Here is a 22,792-nt window from a genome sequence, read left to right on the forward strand (position 1 = left end):
GCCACCCCAAACTTCCCTGTAGACACCCCTGCCATTGCTGCTGTTACCTGCCCTGTCCCCACCCACTTGAATCCCAGCCCCAGCCCCCGCACCAGGAAGAAGCCAGTGCAGCTCCTGGCCCCAAGCCCTATGCACAAATCCGGCGGGGGGGGGGGGGGGGCAGCGGCACGGGGGGTTGCAGCAGCGGCACAAGCTCCCATGCCTCCCCTGGCGTGCGTGCAGTGGCAGGGAGACACTCCACCCCCTCCAAAACGAGCCACCTGCAGCTCCATTCCACTCCCAGGGTTGCATTCACTGTCCTGGCTAGGTACCACCTGCCCTAGCCACAGCCCCACTCCCTCCCTCACTGTGGAGGCTTTGATCTGCACACCATATACCTCTTCTTCCCCCCCACCCATCTACCCCCCCACAGACTTGCTGGCCAGACAGGACTTGCCAAACTGCTGGGCTGCATTCCTATAAATTGGCTATCAGATTGGTATTGATCAATATGGCTGGTAAACAAACAGCCATCGGTGTTAACTAAGACACTCTTTATTGGTGCACCCCTACTATTTAAAAGTGTAACTACCATCTGCTCTTTTTAAAATCTTGGCCATAAAACTTCACTAAAGCCCTATGATGTAAGAAATGTTAAATGAATTCTGAAATGAATATTGCTACCTACCTAAGTACTGGAGGGACACTATTTTATTACAAGACATTATTGTGGTTATAGAAATCAAACAACCTGATTTCATATCCATTTTTACCAAAGGTAAGTCTGTGGTCTTTGGCAAGTTCATTTTATGTTTCTATTTTCTCCAATTAGAAAGTGAAAATAATACCTTCGTTTACCCATCCATCTTCAGTGTTTGCAAATCAGTATTATTCCTATTATTCCTAAGTGTGCGCCATGTTCATGACTGGTAGAGCTATTTCAAGTCTCATATGTGCATGCACTTCTGCTTTAACACCCTACACCCAATATTTAACAAAAACACGTTATATATAGGTGTTTATTGCACTCATAATTAAAAACATTTAAACCCAAACTAATTTTTTTTTTTACAAGAGACTGTAACCATGAATAACAAACTATGAGAAAAATATTTTACAGAAAAATGGTTACTGGTTCAGAATTACTGAAATTCTATGCCGACAATACGCCATGATTCTAGACTAAAATACTTAGCTACTTGTACATGTTACTGTCACTTCCCAGAGGTCATCTCTCAAAGTTCCTACAATGAGGCTAAGCCTAACTAGACGCAATGCAGTGATTCAATTTGCTGCTTCCTCTATTATTTATAGGGAGACTTGTCTAAGTTGACAGTTCCACAAATTTCACCTTCATTACAAGCATCTCATTTTTTTCTATCTGTCATCCTAACTGAAAATCCAACAGCTCCCCAAGATATGGGCCTGTACATTAATCGAATCTCCGTTCTTCAGCTGGGCAACCCCAGCACTAACAAAGGAGAATCAAGGCACAACATTTCTTGGACACCAGGGATGTACAGATCCCACTGTCCCCTTTACTTTTCCAACTGTGGAAGGGAAGGAAACATATGAAAATCATTTACTAAAAAGATGTTTTATTTTCATGGTTTACTTCCTCTTCAGAGCTATGCTAATAGGACAAGGAGATTACATTCATGAAACACATGCTACAATAGGGGTGGGCAATTATTTTGGCTGGAGGACAGCTTAATGAGGCTGGTGAGCTGTCAAGTGTAGCTGCATGTGTACCCCAGCCCCCTGACAGTTGTCCTGCCTCCTGGTCGCCATCTTGGGACTGGAAGTCCTGCCCCTAACCCCTGACCTTTGCCACCAGAAGTCCCACCCCTTGCCCTAGAAGTACTCCTTTTGGGAGGGGGCGATTGCCATCTTGAAACTGGGAAAAAAAACCAAATCATATACTAAATATCAAACATCTACTACAACTTATTTTAATTTTATTTTTAAAAATATTTTTGTTGCGATTTATGTGCATTTGCATAGTGTATCCAGAGGCAATTGCATAATAGCTCAAAATATACTCTTACTCTTGTATATTGTGTGTGGGAAGGTTAAGAGGGTGTATGTGGGGACTGTGTGGTTGGGGTGTGGGTGGGAGTGTGGGAGAGGGTGGGGGTGAACGTTGAGGAGTATGGATGTGGGGTATGTGGTTGGGGTAGGGGTGTGTGGGAGAGTGTCAGTGTGTGTGGGGATGGTGGGAGTGTGTGTGGGGTTATGGTGGGAGGGTGTGGGACTGTGTATGGAGGCTGTGATAGGGTGTGGTGTTATGGAGGGTGGGGAGTGTGTGCTGGGGATATGGTGGGCAGCCAGCCCTGTCCATCCCATCTTGGCTGCAGCATGCAGTTCCAGGCTGCAAGGCCAGGACCCATATGGTGTGGCACAGAGTCAGCTTGGCGCAGCCTGGCACAATGCAGTTTCAGCTGCGAGGCTGGGGACTGCACAGAGTGGCACAGAACCAGCCCAGCTCAGCTGTGGCACGCAGTTTCTGGCTGCAAGGCCAGGACCCATGCACTGTAGCATGTAGCCAGCCCATCCTGGCTCATTTCCTCCATTCTGTGCCACATGGGTCTTGGCCTTGCAGTAGGGAATCGTGCGGTGCAGCACAGAGCCAGCCTGGCCTGGCCTGCCCCAGCAGCATTGCAGTTCCCCGCTGCAAGGCCAGGACCCATGCAGTGTGAGGCATGGAGGGGACAGGCCGGGTTGGGCTGGCCCTTTGCCACACCATGTAGTCCCTGGCCTTGTAGCTGAACCGCATTGTGCCAGGCCAGGCTGCACACTGGCTGGGTTGTTCTGCTTCCCTCACCTCCAGCTGTAGTTGTTGCTGCTGCTCCTACCATACTGCACTGCACCATCATAGGAGCAAGAGCCACAGCTGGAGGCAAAGGGAGCAGAACTGCCCGGATGGCCCCAGCCAACATGTGCATCTTCCGGTGGGGCTGTTCCTGGTGTGGCTGCAGCCAGACAGGTGCTGCTGTGCTCCCCTTGCCTCTAGCAGCCACTCCTCCTTCTACTCCTGCCCCCCTGCTGCACTGCTCTAGCCTGGGGGGGGGGGGAGGGAGCAGGGTCTGGGAGCTTCAGCCTGGCTGCTCCCCCTGGTGGTGAGAGAAGCAGAGGAACATCTGGCCAGCTGCAGCCATACTGGGAACAACCCCACCAGAAGCTGTGCACTGACTGGAGCCAGGGCTGGGGGGAGTGCCGGTGCAGGCTGCCCAGGTGGGAGTGGGTGGGGCTCAGTCCCATGTGGAGCACTGCAGAGGCGGCCGCAGGCCGGATCCAGCCCATGGGCAGGCTAGATCCAGCCCATGGGCCATATTTTGCCTACCCCTGTGCTACAAGCTGCAAAAACAATTTTTGATACTGTTCATCCCTTTACATTCAGTTAAGAAATAAACAAGACTTAAGGGCAATGCCAGACTTATGGCTTAGAAACTCAAGAGCTCCATTTATCCACATCTTATGTACAGAACAGACAGATGAAATGCCTGCTGCATCCCCAACCCCTCTCCACAACACCCTGCAAGCACACCTCCGCCATAACCTGAAGAAATTCACTCTGATCAATAAGAGCTCTGTCTCTGAGGCGTAATCAATCCTAAATCCAGCAAAAGATGATAACCAAGGATGAGGACGCTTAATTTCTAGAGACCCCTGTCTGTTAAAACAGGATTAGAACCACTCATTTTAAAATAGGAAACTGAACAGTCAAATGTTTCCATATCAATCGCTGCCTAATTAGACAGAATACAAACTAGTGACCCAAAAACTGGGAGGAATGGGGGTGGGGTGGATAAAAGACCAGTAGCCATCCAATCTACTCAGCATCTCTTTAAAGAGAAATAATGCAAATAAGTTTTGATAGAAGTTTTCCTCTGGTGACCAACTCTTGAATTAAGCAAATTTGAAATGCTTTTCTAGAATGCTCGGTGATCACAATGCAACAACAATTCTGAAGACATTTAAGTTCAAGTGATTACACATGATTTACAAGTGATTCTCTTTACCATTTCTTCTCCGGTATTGGACGAGGCACAGCATTAACACGACAAGGAAAGTTGGGCTGGCCTGACAGATTTCGACCAAGAATTGTACCAACAAGGTTCAATGGAAGAATGACAAAGAAACAGATACAGCATACAGCCACCTGTGAATTCAACAAACAGGTATGAGATCATGGAAAGAGGAAAAGCAAGACATCTCAAATAGCTAAACACAACTGTGCAGATTTTAGCATATTCCTGGTGACATGACATTAGCCAACATCTAGCCACTTTCTGGACTGTTGACTAAGGCAACGTGCATTTGGTCCAAGACAAATTTAACCTAAGTTGCTAGAAGACACTAAAATGCATTAAAATATTTTAACCACCTTCCATTATGTTGCAAGAGATTTACAGCACTTTTGAGATAGCTTCACTTTAAGGATTGTGAATAAAAATATAATTTGCACATTATGAAGGGCTGAAACAAACTGGATCCTTTATTGCATTTCACTGCAGCAGAGCTTATCATCAAAATACATTAATTCTGATCATTACTGTCTATCTGTTAACTGTCAATGCCTGTTACAAATACAAATGTCAGGCCTCAAAGTTCTTAATCTGTAAGAGTCTTCCAAAAAATACACTGAAACCATATCATGTTAGTCATACTAACATTTGGGGGCTGATATCATGGGCTGCAACCTGGGTAATTACGCAAAAAAGCTGTCAGACACGTAACTATTTGCATACACAGTTACTCAATTTACAGGTGCAACTGCAATAAATACATGTGCAAATCAGATGTACAATTGTACATGCAGCAACAAGTATTTTGGCTGGAGTTAGCAGTACAACAGAAAGTACCTCCAAAGACTCTGGAGCAAACAGTTTTCAGTTCTGAGACAGTGTTATTTTTTTCTGTTCATGAAAGGCAATGGATTTTTGCAGTTCAAAAAGAAGAATTTTAAGGATTCAGCAGAATGTTTTCCAACCATGTAACTTTGATATATCAAACTACTTAAATATTTAATGGCTCCATACCACTCCCAGATACCAATGATTAAAAATAGAACAGCTGCTGACCACACAGTAACTACAATCCTTAGAGATGTTCTCAGTGTGGATCCTACTGTACATCTGCAGGCACTTCATGAGTGAGCTCGACGCTCTTGGTCTCTCTGTCAAAGCAGCCAGCCCTCCTTCAGTTTCCACACAAGCCCTGGCCCATGATAGCCAAGGACTCCCAAAAGCTGAAATGAGGGCATTTTGCCATATCCACACAAACAATATCTAACATGAGTTATCCTAGAATCCATTCCTTTTTGAGTATGGATCATTGTGGATCCAAACTTTAGGCAGATAGAAAACAGCACCTCAGGAAAGTAGGCATGAGGAGTTCCAGCTCCATGTGAATTGAACAGTAATTGGCTGCTAAGAAAAGAGCTGCACTAGATTATCTCTTTTCTAAACCTTTAACATACGACTGCTTCGCCTCTGAGCAAGGCTATAGCTGGAAAACAGGTAGGCATGCCCCATGTGTTTGTCCAGTGGTTCTCAACTTGCTTAGTCTCAAGGCACCTCTCAAGAAATGCTAACTCTTTAACTCTTAGCTTTCACTCACTTTTGACTGCAGAAAACTAACAGAGCAATTCTTCTGTTGCAAAGAACTCAAAGAGATCACAACAGGTCAGAATGTTTTTGACACTGGATTCCTATTCCAAATCTCTGGGTTTACTTTGTGAAGTGTGTACGAGTTACTAATACTGAGTGGCACCCTTAAAAGGATCTCATAACAACCGGGTGGAGAATCACTGCTTTAGTTTGTCAATGTCATAAAAAAAATAAAATCTGGATACCTCTAGCATGTTATGTGCCTTTTTTCTTGTAACTTCAGAGAAAAAAAAACAAACAACACAGCTAAGTTTAAGAACTGGGTCAGGAAAATTTCTGAGACCATTTCAGGCAAGACCTTTGCATCATCTCTCTTCTCTGAAGTGTTGTATGGGAAGTCTGAGAGTTGAGCCATGGACACCTTGACATCACTCACTATTCTGGACCAGAACAAACAGGATAACAGCTTCAGGGTGTGATGATATGAAAACACTCTGAGGGAGCCTCACGTAGAGGCTCCTTTGAGTTTCAGGACACCTGAACTGAGGTCCTGAGCTACAGTGGATTCTCAGAGTCAAGTAGGCATGAAGTGGCCTTTTAAAAAAAGCTTTAATATCACTTAGTGAGAGAAAACTAAGCACAACCACAGAGGTGACAAACTGAACTTGAATGAAGGTGAACTTGAACAAAGCTTAGTGAAACAGCCAGTCCATCCATTCAGGGCAGTGCCTTCAGATCTGAATAGAGGTTCTGGCTGTGGTTCTAAGAGATCAAATCCACCCAATCTAAGAGTTGGATGCTATCACTAAACAAGCGATTGTATTAAGCCTGTTAGCAAGAACGGTCTTAGATGGTATGGAACTACCAGGATGTTTGTGATCATCTCTCTCAATCTTGAAGATTACCTTGGGTAGGGTGTACATCAAGCCTTTGCCCCACTGCAGGGATAGGTAATAGATTGATCAAAAAGTTACACGAGACATAGGTCCATAGGTGAAGTCTATCAAGTGGCTTAACCATGAAGGGACATGTGACTACAGTTGTAGTAAGTTCTAAGGTGAGCTAGGCGCAGGGGTGGGGTTTGTTTCAAGTAACTGGAACTTACCTTGGACAACATAGTTTTGAACCCGGAACCAAACCATGTCCAACACCCATGTGTTAGACCCAACAGTGGATTGAGCCTGACTGAATAGGGCAAGCCACTTCCCAACAGGTAGTTGCTAGCTCTGATCAACTTTCCTGTAACCTTTGCCATTTCTGTCAGATTCAATGCCTGGTTAATAGGGTGGTAAGTGCAACAGAGGCAGCAGATGAAGCATGCTGGTTCAGCACCTTGTGAGATGCAGATCAAGCGCTACCTCAGGCCCTCTCCTGAACTAGGAGAGGCATGTGCCAGTCTTGTGTGGTAATATGTTGGCTCTGCTTCTGGCAACATACATCAGCAACATGCCAAAAGCATTTCTAGACCAGTTTTAGGTGGCATTCTGAGAGTCTCAATTAGGCCTGTAATCAGTAGAGTGGTCAATGCTGAGTGCTGGATCCAGAGCAGGATTGCAGAGGTCTACTGGCAAAAGAATAAGATTAAAACTCTCTCTCTGGAAGATCAATACCTCATCTCCTTCAGGGACAGCATTTCTTGCTATCTGGTCTGTGTCTCGGTTCCTTCAAGCTGTACCTTTTGATCTTGCCCTTTTGTTTGGATGCCGATACTAGATGTGATGATGGAGCTGTCAATGACAGGTCACAGCACAGAACACCTAGTGCAATTTCATTGGCCCTCAAGTTGTTATGGACAGCAGTTCTGGTGTAGCAAGTGGTGCTTTTATTTCCAGTGTCAAGACAGCCAGTCAGGGGACATGGATTTCTTGAAAGTTTGAGGTTTAGGTTTCCAGAAGCAGTGACACACTGGCCTTTATCTAGCTCAGGGGTCAGCGACCCCTGACACACATGTCAGAGTGTGCCATGAAAAAGCATTTTGCTTGGCACACACGCCATGGAGCTGACAACAGGGAAGGGGCCAGGACTGCACTGACACAACAAGGATTGGGCCTCACAGCTTCCCTGCTGTTCCCGCAGAGGCATGCATACACACCCACCGCCAGCAATAAGCCACACAGGGACTCTGAAGACCTTGGCACAGCATTTTACAGCCTCCTGGTCATCTGCCACAGCTGGCCCATTCTGGGCAGGCCCCTGCTGCCTGCCACAGAGCCTGGGCTACTCGCAGCAGGCCGCAGGGAGGCTGCAAGCCACTGCATTAAGGTCTGCAGAGCCCCAGCCCAGCTCATTGCTGGTAGCGGGTGCTTGCACACCTCTCGGTGGATGGCAGGGAAGGAGCCAAGGCTGTGCTAACACAATAAGGATCGGACTCATTGTGGCTCCCCTGCCATCCACCCCGGGGGCACACCAACATCTTATAAGTCAAGTTTTTGGCACTTCCCAAAAATATTTCTGACCCCTGATCTAGCTCCTTCAGAAGGCAAGAGAAATTTGGAGGGAACGCTGCAACTCCAGGGTACTTAGATTACTTTCGACACTACTGTTCAAAATTTTGATGTTGCACACCTACAGAAAAGCCTCACTGATGCATACTCAAACAAAAGCAGTTGCTTGGCTTAAATATCACCTGAAAACCAAGGTATTTTGCATAAATACAGAGGGATCAGCTACAGAAATCTCTGACACTAGAACTGGGCCCTAAAAATTCACTCCAAATTTTTCAGTAGTCAGCCACAGATATTCAAAGGATGGTTTTAACCACACCACTGGGACAGGAAGGAATTTATACATTTTACTCTATTGCATCTGCAAAACCTGCTTTTGGTCAGTCAAACAAAACAACCCCCTCCCACTCTGACGGATATTACTAAATATTTAAACAAAAAAAAAAATTGATTTTTTTTAGCACCTTCAAGATTGCACTGTCTAAAAACACCCATTATTTAAATATCAGCCCTTAATTTTGTTTCCTGATTTCAGCTGGCATATGACAGATCTTCCACTCCAGCTGCTTGCATTCTTTAAAATCTCCCTTTCTGAAGGAGGGGGGGGAGAATTCAGTATTCTGTTGCCCTTGACTGAACATCCAACATTTAATTTTTCTTGTTTGAAAAGAAACATTATCAAGAGAGAAGTAATTTATGTTCTAGTGTCACGTTTCATATTTTCTGACAACTATAGATAAAACTTCATTCAGAGGTGATAATTAAAATTTTTATGAGCACATCAAATATTAAACAGCCACTGGCAGGCTTTGGTGTCCGACTGCTTAATGCACCAGGGAAAAATAAAATAAAAATTAACTGTCAACGAAGAGGCAGGTTGATCGTTCCTGTCAGCTACTAATATTGTATGCCAGAGACCATAGGACACTTCCCCATGACTAAGGTTAAGTAGAGGGTATGGAATTAGCACAGTAATAAAGGTTTATACATATGAAGAGTTAACATACAGAACAAGCAATATTTGCAGGCCCCTAGGCAAAAGCTAAAGGAGTAGAAACTTAGAGTAGTCCGAGATATTGCACTAAATTTACCTGGTTAAGATTTAATATTTAACTTAAGTATCTCCATTATTATATATTGAAAAGTACATTAAATGTCAAGCACCCAAAAGCTAAGAAATACCAGAATGAATAGCCTGCGCAACCTTAATCTCACCCCTTTTTGCACAAGCATTATGCTACTCTAACTTCTGTACAGGACCCCTGCCTCACTTCTTGCCAAAGAGACTGCAACTGCTGTATGATCAGCAATTCAATGCTGCTTTACACTCATCATTCAGCGTGTGGCCCCATATCCTATTTACTAGTCATGCTTTAAACCCAGCAGAGTGCAGAGTAATTAATCTTCTCACAGCCTTTTCTATAGTCCCATCACTATAGTACCCAAGTACATTAGACACCGATTGATTTAATTTCACAAGATCTCTATGCAGTGAGATGATAGTCTCATTTAACAGATGGGGAACCAAGATACATATGAAGGTCAACAGTACACTCTATGTTTGACAGCCTAATTTGAGATGCCCGTGGCCAGTGATTTCAAAGAACTTAACATGTTGCAGCACTTTATGGCTGCTTGCAGATGTTAAAAAAAAGAAAGGCACTTTAAACTCCACACACCCCCACACTAAGCCCAGCAGCACATGCCCAGAAGAAGCAGCACATTAGCTGAACACAGCTCGCCCAGCATCTGTATAGATCAGGCGCTTTAGTGGGGCTTTTTGACACAGCTGATTGAATCAGCTATTAGAAAAAAGCACCAACAATCCTCACTGAAGCACCTGATCTATACAGACACTGTGGAGCCAAGTTGAAATAACATGCTGCTTTTTTTGGTAAAGCATGTTTTTTTGGTTGGTTTTTTGTTTTTTTTGTTTTAAGGTCTGCAAGCAGCCTATATGTTCAATGCACAACTCCAATCAACCTCAGGGCTTGCTTTCTTTGCAAAGTTATCTGTAGTTGTAACTTGAGCACTACCCTTTATCTTCAGCTCCCTCACATGCAAAAACAAAAAATAAAAAGCCTCACCTCAAATATGAGGGCATTTCCAAAGCACGTTGGCTGGCCCATCATCAGGTATAGACTACAGAATAATGATTCTCAACCAGGGTGCTGTGGCACCTGGTGGTCCATTGACATCTTTTCAAGTGTGCAGCAGGTTGCACAAAATTTAGCACTGTTAAGTGTACAAACGTGATTGATTCACATGACAAACCTATAGAAACCCAAAAATTTCAAATAGGAATCTGTTGTATTAAATACACTCTGACCTGGCATGGTCTTTCTGAGGCCTTGGCAACAGAAAAATTGTTCTGTTATTTTTCTGTAATCATAAAACAAGTGAAAACAAAGAATCTGCATTTTCTGAGGGATGTCCTGTGGCTAACAAGGGTGCCCTGAGCTGAAGAAAGGTTGAGACCTACTGCTACAGAACAAGTGAGGGCACAATCAACCAGTTCATATGACCATGCTTCAGTGTGGACAAAGGCTGGCTACACTCATGCTAGCCTTCCAATGCACTCCTATAATCCTTCCCCCACAAACTATACCCATTTGCTAAAGAATAGATTAGTTGTCTCAGGTCACCAGAGAAACAATACATATTGCCACATAGTTTACAGTACAGCAGAAAACTAATGGACTCTACCCCCCAAAGTCTTAGTGACAAGTACAACTGTATGCAGTGCCAGCGATGACACAGGAGCCAATGTGTTATTTTGCACCATCGCAGCTTTTACTTGAGCTAGGCTAATTTAAGAAAAGTAACATGAGTTAGTCTACAGTGAACACACTTCCACTTGCTTCTGAATGTTCAACTCTCCTGTAACCTAGGCCACTAGTATCTTCAATTGGGCACCTAAAAAGTGAAAACGAGTAGCTGACAGACAAACTTGCTTCACAGGACCTGGCCAGCACCACACAGGAACTCTGCAGAAGCAGCAGGGACAGAATCTAGTCCTCTGGCACTACTAGATGTCCAGTGCCAGGACGCTATTCAACAGAGGCTGGTGCATCTATACATGCCCCCAACTGCACAGTTGTTACTGTGCGGTCCCAGGGGTGCACAGCTTGTTTCCGACCCTACTGTGCAGTAGCAATGAGCAGCCTCTTATTGCAGTCATATCTCATTCACCATACAACTCTCAGCTTCTGCACCAAATGAAGCAGGGTCCTACAGGCCAGTCTTTTTTTTACTATGCAGGCCTAGTTCATTCTCAGAGTTCAGGTCATCCTGTGCACTGAATGAGTCAGGTCATGTCAAAAAAAAGGGGCGGGGGGACGACACGACTCAGTCAGGTAACTCTGGGTTGTCCAACTTCTGAGTGGCCAGGGCGCCTGCAGCCCCCACACTACTTGGGCTACGTGTTCTCTGAGCCACTGTGCAGCCCCATCCCATGAGCCAGCCTTGCTGCACTGAGCTAGAACTCCTATTTGCCATGGGGGCTCCACCTCCACCTGCTGCACCGTGCAGAGTCCCTGGATCCCCTGAGGCCCCTACTTGTGGGCTCCCTCAGGCCCAGAGGCCTCCCTACCCCCAAAGGCAGGGGCAGGAAGTGCAAGCAGGAGGAGTGAGCAGAAGCCTTAAGATTCCAGCAGCACCAGGAGAGCTGTGGGCAAAGTGGTGCCCAAACAGGAGTCCAGAGGCCGCAGGTTAACCTATCAGGGGCTAGATGTGATCCGCGGGCTGCCAGTTGGACAGTCCTGATGCATCTGAAGGACTGTCTCAATACATATGCACAAGGGAGCCAAACTGAGGGCAATTTTAGCACTACTTAACCTTAGTGCCCTTCACAGCTTTTATGCAATTTTCTGCTGCTAAAAGGCAAACTGAAAACCACATTTTTCATTGTGGAGTCCTACTGATACCCACATCATTTGCCAGTGGATTAGTGATTTTCGATCCACAGTGCAAACATCTGCCACTTGAGTTAACAGTAACTAAGTACAGTAGTAGTACGGATAATCAGATGAGATTCAACAAGGGCAAATGCAACATCCTGCACCTGGGATGGAATAACTGCATGCACAAACGAAGACTGGAGAATGGCAAACTGGCTGCAGTACTGCAGAGAAGGACCTGGGGGTTACAGGGAGCTATAACCTGAATATAAGCCAATAATGGTGCTTTTGTTGCAAACCCCTTCCCCCCCCGAATACTGCGTTGTATTAACACTTGTAGATCAAGGAAAGTGATTCTGCTACACTACTCAGCACTACTCCAGGCCTCACAGTACAGATCAACAAAAATAAAGGGGGCTCAGAGGCAAGACTTAGGAGGAAAGGCTGGAAGAGCTAGGGTTATTTAGTCTGGAGAAGAGGGGAGATTTGCTAACGTCTTCAAATACCTGAAGGGTAATTACAGAGAGGGTAGAGATGGGATTTTCTCTGTGACCAAAGGGGCAGGACTAAGAGCAATGGCCATAAACTGGAACAGGGGACATTTAAATTGGAAATTAGGAATGACTTTGACTATGAGAGTGGTTAGGAACTGGCACAGGCTTTGTAGAGAAATTGTGGAATCTCCATCCATAGAAGTTTTCAAGAGCAGGTTACACAGCTACTTGGTTGGAATAGTTTAGTCCAAGACAATCCTACCTTAAAACTGAAAGCAGACAAGAGAAGTAACAGTGATTTGCAGGCATAAATTTGGGAGGGGTGATGGGATGGCAGGGACACTTCTTTGATGGGGTTCAACCTTCCCTTGTCAATCAAGTTCACAGCTTTGTGGGCTCCTGGCTCCTTTGCTCAGGCTGATTCTCAGGTTGTGGTGGTTAGAAGCACCTTCACCAATTCCATCTGATGAGAAAACTACAGCCTTTTTTTCAGATTCAGATCCATGCCTTCGTAACCTCGTGGCTAGACTACCGAGATGTGCTCTACATAGGGCTACCCTCGAGGACTGCATGGAAGCTGCAGCTGCTGCAGAATGTTGCAGCCCACTTTCTGATAGGGGTAGATCAAAAGGAGCACATTACTTCAGTGCTCCAGTCTGCACGGGCTTCCAATAGCTTTCTGGACATGATTCAAGGTGCTGATTTTGACCTATAAAGCCCTAAGTGACCATGGCTCTACACATAAAGGACTTCTTCCTCCCTTGTTTCCTTATAATCCCTTATGATCCCTGATGTCAGCTGCAAACAACCTCCTGCAAATTCCATCTGTAAGCCAAGATTGTTCAGTGAAAGTAAGTGAGGGGTTGTTCTTGGTAGTCATTCCTTAGCTTTGCAACTCCCTTGCCCCTGAAGGCTTACACCAAAGCCCGAGCCTAGACATCTTCCAGAAGCACTGTAGGACCTTTTCATCTAGGCCCGCTCTCAGCAGGTGGGCTGAGTTCTGTGCCACTGCTCGGGGCACTGTTTATTACTTATTTTATCAGTTTCATATGATTAATTTTTTTGTAAGCTGTCCTGAGCCTTCTTGGGGAAGAGCAGCATATAAAAATGAAACAATCAAATCAGCCAACAAATAATTGAATACTAAAAAGGTCAAAAATGGAGCCCCACCCCTAAATTTATGTCAGTGGATACAGAGGGAGGGAACCCATTTGTTGTTGTTGTGGTTCCTGAGAGACCCCTAGGTAGGGCATATCTGAAATATGGAGCGGCAAAGGACTAACTCACAATGGGGCCTAAACAGAAACCACTCAGCAGCCTTAAAGGCTCAGCCAATCTAAGAACTGGAGAAGATAAGATTCTCCATGAAGTCCTATTACTAGACTGGGTATCGTTTCTGCCATGAACAGGAGTAACTTTGCCATTAGAAACTTTTAGAAGCTTATCTACTCTGGGGAGAAGGAGGGCATGGACAACCTCTGCACATGAGGTTAGGGGCTCACAAGGACAAACGAATGTATTGCAGGAAGGTTAATCTCTCAGCTCTTATCTTTCCTCCTACACAACTATTCCATCAGTTGATTAAAACTGATTACAGCACAGATTTTCTGATGAACTTTCTAATTTACAACCTGCTCCTACTAAAAGCTTGCAAACTCCAGTGAAGGGAGGTTTATTACTACACAGTAATTATGACTTGAACATAAGTTCATAAAAAGCTAGAGATCATAAAAATCACTGCGTGTATAAGGATCCTGCACACACAGTAGCTGACCCTTTAAGATTTACATTCTCAATTGCTTTTGTATGGGCATGTTTCTGTGACCTTAAAATAAAATGAGTTGAACAGAATTACTAGACTAAAACTTCATTGCAGGTGGAATTCACTTCTGTCAGCATTCTGAAACTCCAAATCAGAATACGAATGAGAAATGTGATATTGTGAATGCCTGCTCAGCAGTAAAATACAGCCTCTTTACAAGTGTCAGTGATCAATGTTGTAAACCTTTCTGACACTGTTGGGTATGACCGCTTGCTTAGCACAGAAAAACGATACAAGATTCCATTTTAGCACAAACCAATTAACACAGACATCACAAAAAAAAAAAATAAAAAAAATCACTCTTTAATTCTTGGTCTGCATATCTTCTGTAGGGAACAAACATGATTCAGTGGATGAAAAGTGACAAATGTTTGACTCGATACTGTATTTATTACTGTAAGTCTTGCACTTTGTGTAAAAGGCTATATTAAGACCCTAACATACTGTATTTTCTTGCATACAATATGCCCCAAGATACGCATTTTGCTCTTGAAAGGCAGCATGGAGAAAAAGAGATCGTTCCTTGAAACCACTGATAAATAGCAGCAAGTAACAGAGTTTTTGCAGCAGAAGCTGGGGGGGGTGTTCACAGCCAGCAGCTAGGGAGCCCCATGCGAAGCCCTGCAGCATTACTTTTGCTTTCCCAAACAGAGGCATAAACTGATATCACTGCATTACTTTGTTTATAATGTGGACCCCAATTTCAACAGCTGAATGGGGGGGGGGGGGGAGGATATGCATGTGCATATATTTTATGATTGTCAATGGAAAACTATTGAAGGCCTGACTAGAAGTAAAATGTTCTTTAAAATTATGATTTCTGCCACCTTCATCCTTCACTTTAACAATGTGTCTTTTAGAAACTGAATTTGAGTTGCATAGTGATTTCCACAAGTTAAAATATTTTACAACGCACAAAAAAAAGTTGTGACATGATTGACGTATGTTTTATTTTACCAAAGATTTAGAGCAAAAAATTCCAGGAACTCAAAACTCTAAGCAAAAAATAACCTACCATTTTGTGAAAAATTAGCTGTTCAGACACTAAAGAGTAACACAATATTGAGAGTTAAGAAAATGATACAAAATTAAACTCCACAAGTTGACTATAGCTATTACATGAGAAAAAAAATGTTTAATAAAAATTCTGTAATTCCTTTTAGGTTGCAGCCTGAAAAAAGGCTATGGTGCTGCTTCTGCATGCCATGTTAAAATATTAGAAGGCTTTTTTTCATTCAGCAAGTTCCAAAATCACAAATTTATAATCACCTTTAGAAACTCAGACATGAACAAATTATTTTCCCCCACATTATATGAATATGCTTACGCATTCTCATTTACTTTAAAACAATTAGCATTCTGGGGCAAGCTTTTATAAAACAGGAAAAGTAACCATGATCAATCAAATTTTAGGTTGACCAACTTTAAGCATATCCCTTTAAGTACATAGTGGGACAGAAAGGACAATTTTGAAATAAGATGACACTGCCACTCCTCTTGCCCAAATCAGAACAGTTCAGGATTTCTACATTTCATTCTGAACCCTCAAGGTTAAATAAAATAATCTGCAGAAGTGTTTTTTACCTGCACTGCTTTTGTGCTGTACCCTGCCTGGGCTTATAACCAGGACCACATTGATTATTTAGGGAAAAACCAAATCACTAACTCCCCGTTCTTATTTCAGGGATTCAGCTGAAGCAACCCCAAGCTTGTTTACAAAGCAAAAAAATATCACAGCAAGGAGAAGGAGGGGTGACTTTGCTCTTTTTAATTTGCAGTGGATTGCAGTTTGCTGCAACACTATAGGCTCTTTCTCACTTTCCTCACTCCACCTGGGAATTTTTTCCACACTAAAAAAAGATGGATGCAAAAAAACTTCAATGCCACTTTGGTGAAAATGGAACAGAACAGAACAGAATTTCATGCAGAACTCAGTCCAGTGAACACTGTGCTAGTTCTGACAGCACAGTGAAAGGCAGTATGATCTCCAAGCATCTGACAGGAGTTGCAGACAGCTTAGTTAATGGAGGCAGCAGAGAACCCTCTGAAAGGTCAGCACAGGTTGGACAAATCAAATAAAATCTTATTTCATGACAGAGGGGAGTGAGCATGACCCATCAGTCAGAAGTACCTTCCCTGCTATTCCCATTCTTCCATATCATTGTAGGTGAAAAAAATAGTTCTAATTAAATACAGTTGGGGATGGGGAAAGAAGGGACATGCGACATATCTAAGTCAGAGAATTTTCACAAGGGGATGAAACAGTTAGAAAAATAATTCTGGTTATGTGTACATTATACTCACATACTGCCTCCTATAATCTTGCCAGGACAGAATGTCTCACTATTTCTATCCCAGGTTATGGTTTTGAGAACACTATTTCATGAAGGGATGCATTAAGATGATTGGATACCACATTTCCAAAGTGGCACATCTAACCAGCCTCCACAGACTTCCAAACAGCATGCTATGGTTACCAGCTGTAACTCACTAGTTCAGAAATGTGCATATACCATTGCAAACTGCACAATCAATTCCCTACAGTGAAGTTTTCCAGCAGAGACTAACATGGGAGGGTGAATTAGAAGTCAGGAGCCAGGTTTAAAGATCTAGGCTAACCTTACATTTCTGTTTGGTCAGTGTAGAAAGAGCCAAAACTGGGCCCTTAATCCATACCAACCTCAACGTGAATATGACCATTACATACTCTCAGTTGCATTTATGGAAGTGAGAGATTCCACTTTGTGGGCTAGACTAAGCAAGCTGTTAACATCTGAAAAAGGAAGGGGAATTTAACTTTTGGAAGGCAAAGGCAGGGAAGAGACCTAAAGTAGTAGAGCCTCATTGAAGAAAACTAGTTTATGGCAAGGAATTGAATTTAGAAAAATGATAAAGAGAAGGGGAAAAGTATACAACTGAGAAAAGAGCTGCCAAGTGTTAAACAAAAGCTGCAGAAGGATTAAGAAAAGGAACAAGTAAACAGGAAGGATAGGAAAGGCATTAAGTGAGGAGGCTGCATCTAGACAGACTCAGTTATTAAGACATCACACACAAACACGAAATGCACAAGATGCAGACCTAACCTGAATACCACAGCCAACTGTCAGTGAGGGGTAATGGAGTTAATAAATGACTGTGATGCACTAAGATCCTTAGATAGAAAGTCTTAAGCATGAGCGCCGTGAATGAAGTTTCAGTACTGCTTCAGTTGACAGTAAAACGCACCTCAAAATTAATATTATTACTCGTCTCGGCCTTTGGTCTCACTACCCACCTACCACCCTGCATCCTATGCATCATCCTTGACCTATCATAATTTTCATTCTGAAATTAAAGATAATAGAACTGCTGTCCTCTTGTAAGAACATCAACCACCACCCCCCTGAATGCATCCCTCCCTTTCAATGTTCCTATATTTCCACACAGTAAAAGCACAAGACCCATATCTCTTTCCAGTAAATATGAATAAAACCAACGTGCATGCAACTGGCTCCATGCAATTTCAAAACTCACCATTTTCAGCATTTCAATTACAAACTGAAAATCACATTAAGGGTAAGTACAGACGTTCAGGATGGTTAGGAGGAGGTTAGATCGTGTTAAAAATGGCCATTCGATATACCTTAGTTCACCCAGGTGTGGACCTTTCACTGAGACTGGGTCTAAGTGTTCAATAAGCAATCTAAACCCATAACAATACAGAAGTTCTGCACACACAGACCGATCTAAAAACAGTGGAACCTGGCCTAAGATAGACCTGGATTGATGTATGTTCAAATCTAGTGATCTAGGTTAGACTAGTGCATGAAATTTCTGTACAGTTACCTAAGCAGGACTGGAAAAGCCCAACCACTGGCCCCAGGACCCAGCCCCAGGGCAGCAGTTTTCCTATGCAACCCCCTGACACCAGGCAATTTTTAGCACCACCCCCACTCCTCCCAAAGCAACTCCAGTGCCTGCTTTAACAGTGTTCACCACTGTTGGGAGCTGAGCAAGCATCGGTAGGGGGAGGGGAGGGGGATGGGGATGTACATTCACGGAGGGGGCCGCCAAGCAGACCCAAGAGCCCCCCTGATCCCGCCAGACCCTCCCAGACCCCAGCTGCCCCCCCTCACCCATCACTCCCACAGATGCCCTCCCCCACAACCCCATCCTCAGAAGCATTTAGCCGTGTTCACAATGCATCGGCTAAGAAGTGATGCTTCCTCTCTACTCGGTACTGGTGAGACCCCAGCTGGAGTACAGTGTCCAGTTCTGGGCGCCACACTTCAAAAAAAGATGTGGAGAATCTTGAAAGGGTTGAGAGAACAGCCACAAGAATAATTAAGGGCCTGGAAGACCAACCTTATGAGGAAAGACTAAGGAGATGTTCAGCCTAGGGAAGAGAAGACTGAGGGGGAACTTGGTGGCTGTCTATAAGTATGTAAGGGGTGAATATCAAGAGCTGGGAGAAAATCTGTTCACTAGGGCGCCCCAGGGAAGGACAAGGAGCAACGGCCATAAACTACTGAAGGATGGTTTCAGGATGGATGTAAAGAAGAACTTCTTTATGGTAACAGTGAACAGAATCTGGAATAGGCTTCCCAAGGAGGTGGGTACAGTTCCCAACCTTGGAAGACTTCAGGAGGAGACTAGACAGACACCTTGCTAGGATCATCTCTTCTCAACAGTATTCCTGCTGAGAGCAGGGGGGTGCGGGTTAGGGTCACCAATAACCCTTCCAAGCCTGCTTGCCCCCCATCACCCCAATGCCCCCACTGCTAGCCCCCACATCATAACTTGCATTAAGCTGGGTGGCCATTTTTAATGTGTTCTAACCTGCCCCTAACCCCTCCTCCCCGCCACTCCCATCTGTACTTATCTTAAATACTTAGCTACTACAGCGAGCCAAGGAACCTTAATATAAATTGCAACTGTGAATTATACATTTCAAGACAAGTTTTAAGGTAAAAATGGCATTCTTTCAAGCTACTACAACAGCCACAGATTTTCTACATTATCTATCAGAGAAACAGTATTTAAGATTGAAGTATTTAAACTTTATAGTCCACTTTGCGGTGAAACAGTACAGGCTATTGGCTTTCCTGATTTAGAGGGTAATTTTCCTAGGTTTGCTATGATATTTTAAGTTCTCTATTAAAACCACTCACCATTGTTCCAAAGGGAATAGCTCTTGAAGCATGATAATAGATGGCAATGAAGTTAATGAAGAAGGCAGTGCCACATACCATGGCTGGGATAAGGAAAGCCCCAATGAACATTTGCTTTATCCATCTCCTTCCTGTAAGAAGAAAACATTTCAACATTTTGGTAGAGGATAGAATGCAATTCATTTGGGCTCTCACATTTTATTTGCAGCAAGCTCTTCAGAAAGTATTTAGCTCCTCCCTGCCCCCTCTCCCCAAAAAAGTGAAAGAAACTAGTACTTGCTAACAATCTACTCATAGACAAGAACAAGGCAACAGTTTTTCATGCCTAACAAAAAATTTGATTTCAAAAACACCATTCTATATGGTAATATGGAGATGGGAAGCAGAACAACAGCCTACAATGGGAAATGGTGATATGGAGAAAAACCTTTGCTTATTATGCAAGAAGTGTTTAGAAATGCAACTGATAGGTATTTATAACTAAAGTTATCTCACTTGCATCTGTAGACATTTATACTGTTGTAAAATGTCAGTCCAAGGCACTAGTTAAATTTTACAGGAAGGACAGTGCATGGTTTACGGCTTTAACAGCAATATTTCAACTATGGTCAACTCAGAACCCATAAAATGCCACATAAAGCTGGACTAAAGACTTGAGCTTAGCTCCATGATAAAGTGATTTTCAGCATCACTCCCTTCCCTTTGTTGCTCTGATCACCTTCTGCCTGTATATGAGAAAGACAGATAGCAAACTCTTTGAGAAAGGGCTACTGGGTAAAATGTTCTGTATTTACGTCAATGAATTTAAAGTTCCACTTTCAAAAGTGGTCAAGTGGAAAGCGATCTGAGACCGACTTCAAGTGGAATTTCATGGGACAAACTCTGAAGTCATATCTATAGAGGCCTACCTAATTTGCAGGGGCCGCCTCCCAATTTCTCAGGTAGAACATGCACCCGTGCAGCAATTCTGTGGGCGGAGCATAGCAGAGACAGCATACCCTAACCCCCCCCTCACACCTGTGATTGGCCAAAGGGCCCCAGTGGCCCCGCTTTTCACCACTGACTGGCTGCAGGGGCTGCCTGTCATGTGGCCCTGCCACTTGCTGCTGATTGACTGCAAGGGCTCTCCATCATGCAATCTTGCCCCTCACTATCAATTGGTGGAGAGAGGCAAGACTATATGACAGGCAGCCCTCACAGCCAATCAACAGTGAGGGATGGGAGCTGCAGCCATCTTGCCTGCTGCCTTTTGAGTGGGCAGACCCCCTTCCCCGCCCTGCCAGGCTGCTGCAGCACACTGAAGACTGAGGGCTCCCTCTAAGGAGCCAGCATTTCCTTTTCCGTAAGTTTTTTTTCCCCCTGTGGATTTTGCAGGCATTGCCTGGGTTTCACAGGCAATGCTGGGTTTTATGGAATCCGTGAAATCATGAATTTGGTAGGTTCCTACATATCAATGACTGAAAATATTACCATTTTTCTTGCCGTCTACTATTAAATTAACACACACGTGTAAAATAAGTACTACTACATTTAAATAACTCAATACAATTTAATTCAGTACAATGGGCGCCTTCAAAAATAAATAAATAAATAAATGAAAAAGGATAAAACTAGGGGTGCACTGATGGAGGTTTTGGCAGCCAATACCAATAGCTGATTTTTCAGGAGGCATATCGGCCGATACTGATCCAATTTCCAATACCCACGCAGGCAGCATGGAAAGTTGCCTCTAGCTGGTAAGTCTGGTGTGGTGGAAGGGGCTGGGGAGGCAGATCAACACCCCCACGTGGTGAGGGAGGGTGTGGGGCTGGGTCAGGGGCAAGCGCTGCCCAGCCGCGGCCTGGTGGATGCGGGACGGAGATGTGGCTCGTCCAGGAGGCACAGGGAGGGAGAGGGATAGCTCCTACCACTGCACGTCGCTGGTCTGGCAGCTCATCTGGTGCTCACTTGCTCACGTGGCAGATCCTGCCACTGCTCCTGCCGCTCGTCTGGGAGGGCACCGGGGGAGGAAGCATGCACAGGCCATTGATCAGCCAAATTACGGGCCCAATATAGCCGATTTCTGATACAGTAAATACAGTATATTTTCTTTATAAATCGGTGCTGATCCAATATCGGACTGAAGTATCAGTGGCACCTCTAAATAAAATCAGTCAATATGAAAAAGATTTTCAAAACCTAGACAAATTGTTATGGAATTAGCAACCATCTCTAGCAATTACTGCTTTGCTTTGGAGTGCAAGAACTCAAAGAACATTTTTCAGGGACTTGAGCAAGACTTGTTTAAATACCTTATGCTTGCTTTCACTTGGTTGAATTTACTTGAAGTTTTATGGTCTCATATTTTATTTAAACATCTACAGAGCTTGGATGCACCCATACAGTTGATCAAATACCATACAGGAACAAAATCAACAACAATGACTATGAGAGAGATGGCAAAGATATGGCAACCAAAGCCAATAAGCAATGAAAATGGCTTCAAGAATTGCATGCTGATTATCAATTGGCAACGTGCATGGATTTTAACAGCAGCATTTTGGAGTTCATTTCCACAGTTTTTGTACCAACTTAACCAGATTGATGATGAGGAAAAACATGACAGATCGGTACAACTACCTCATACATGTCTTTATACTAATGTACTTGTTTCAATACCAGTAAAATATAGAATCAGAAAATTAGAGTTCAGAGGGATTTCAGGAGATCATCTAATCTAGCCCCTGCTCAAAGCAGGACCAGTGCCAACTAGATCATTCTAGCAAAGGTTTTGTCAAGCCAGGCATTAAAAGCACCTCCAAGGATGGAGGTTCCACCACCTGTCTTGGTAACCTGTTCCTGTGCTTCACCATCCTCCTAGTGAGAAAGTTTTTCCTAATATCCAACTTAAAAGCTCCCTTGCTGCAGCTTGAGACCATTGCTCCTTGTTCTGTCATCTTCTATCACTGAGAACAGTCCAGCTCCATCCTCTTTGGAACCACCCTTCAGGTAATTAAAGACTGCTATCAAATCCCCACTCAAACTTCTCTTCTCCAGACTAAATCAGTCCAGGTCCCCAGCCCCTAAGCCATTTTTGTTGTCCTCTGCTTGACTCTCTCCCACTTGTCCACATCCTTTCTATAGTGGGGGCCCCAAAACTGGGCATAATACTCCAGATGTGGCCTCACCAGTGCTGAACAGAGGGGAATAATTACTTCCCGTCTTTTGCTGGCAACGCTTTTACTAATGCAATCCGTGTGCTGTTCTCAAGAAGGCTCACAAGGGCACACCACTGACTCATATCTAGTTGTCTACTGTAACCCCAAGTCCTTTTCTGCAGAGCTGCTGCTTAGCCAGGTGGTCACAAGCTTGTAGTGGCACATAAGACTGTTCCATCCTAAGTGCAGGTCTTT

At 44.0% G+C, this 22,792-nt stretch overlaps 1 protein-coding gene across 1 annotated transcript in view; it reads right to left on the minus strand.

Annotated features, from left to right (window-relative positions):
- The window catches only part of TM9SF3 (transmembrane 9 superfamily member 3), a 121,334-nt gene that overhangs the window by 24,879 nt on the left and 73,663 nt on the right, over positions 1-22,792 (minus strand). The window contains exons 9-10 of the mRNA XM_014605000.3: positions 19,401-19,531; positions 4,002-4,141 (exon numbers count right to left, since the gene is read on the minus strand). Coding sequence (XP_014460486.1) covers positions 4,002-4,141; positions 19,401-19,531 — 271 coding nt within the window. The remainder of the gene's footprint in view (positions 1-4,001; positions 4,142-19,400; positions 19,532-22,792) is intronic.

The sequence above is a fragment of the Alligator mississippiensis genome, chromosome 6, assembly GCF_030867095.1.
Source record: "Alligator mississippiensis isolate rAllMis1 chromosome 6, rAllMis1, whole genome shotgun sequence".
Taxonomy (NCBI): domain Eukaryota; kingdom Metazoa; phylum Chordata; order Crocodylia; family Alligatoridae; genus Alligator; species Alligator mississippiensis.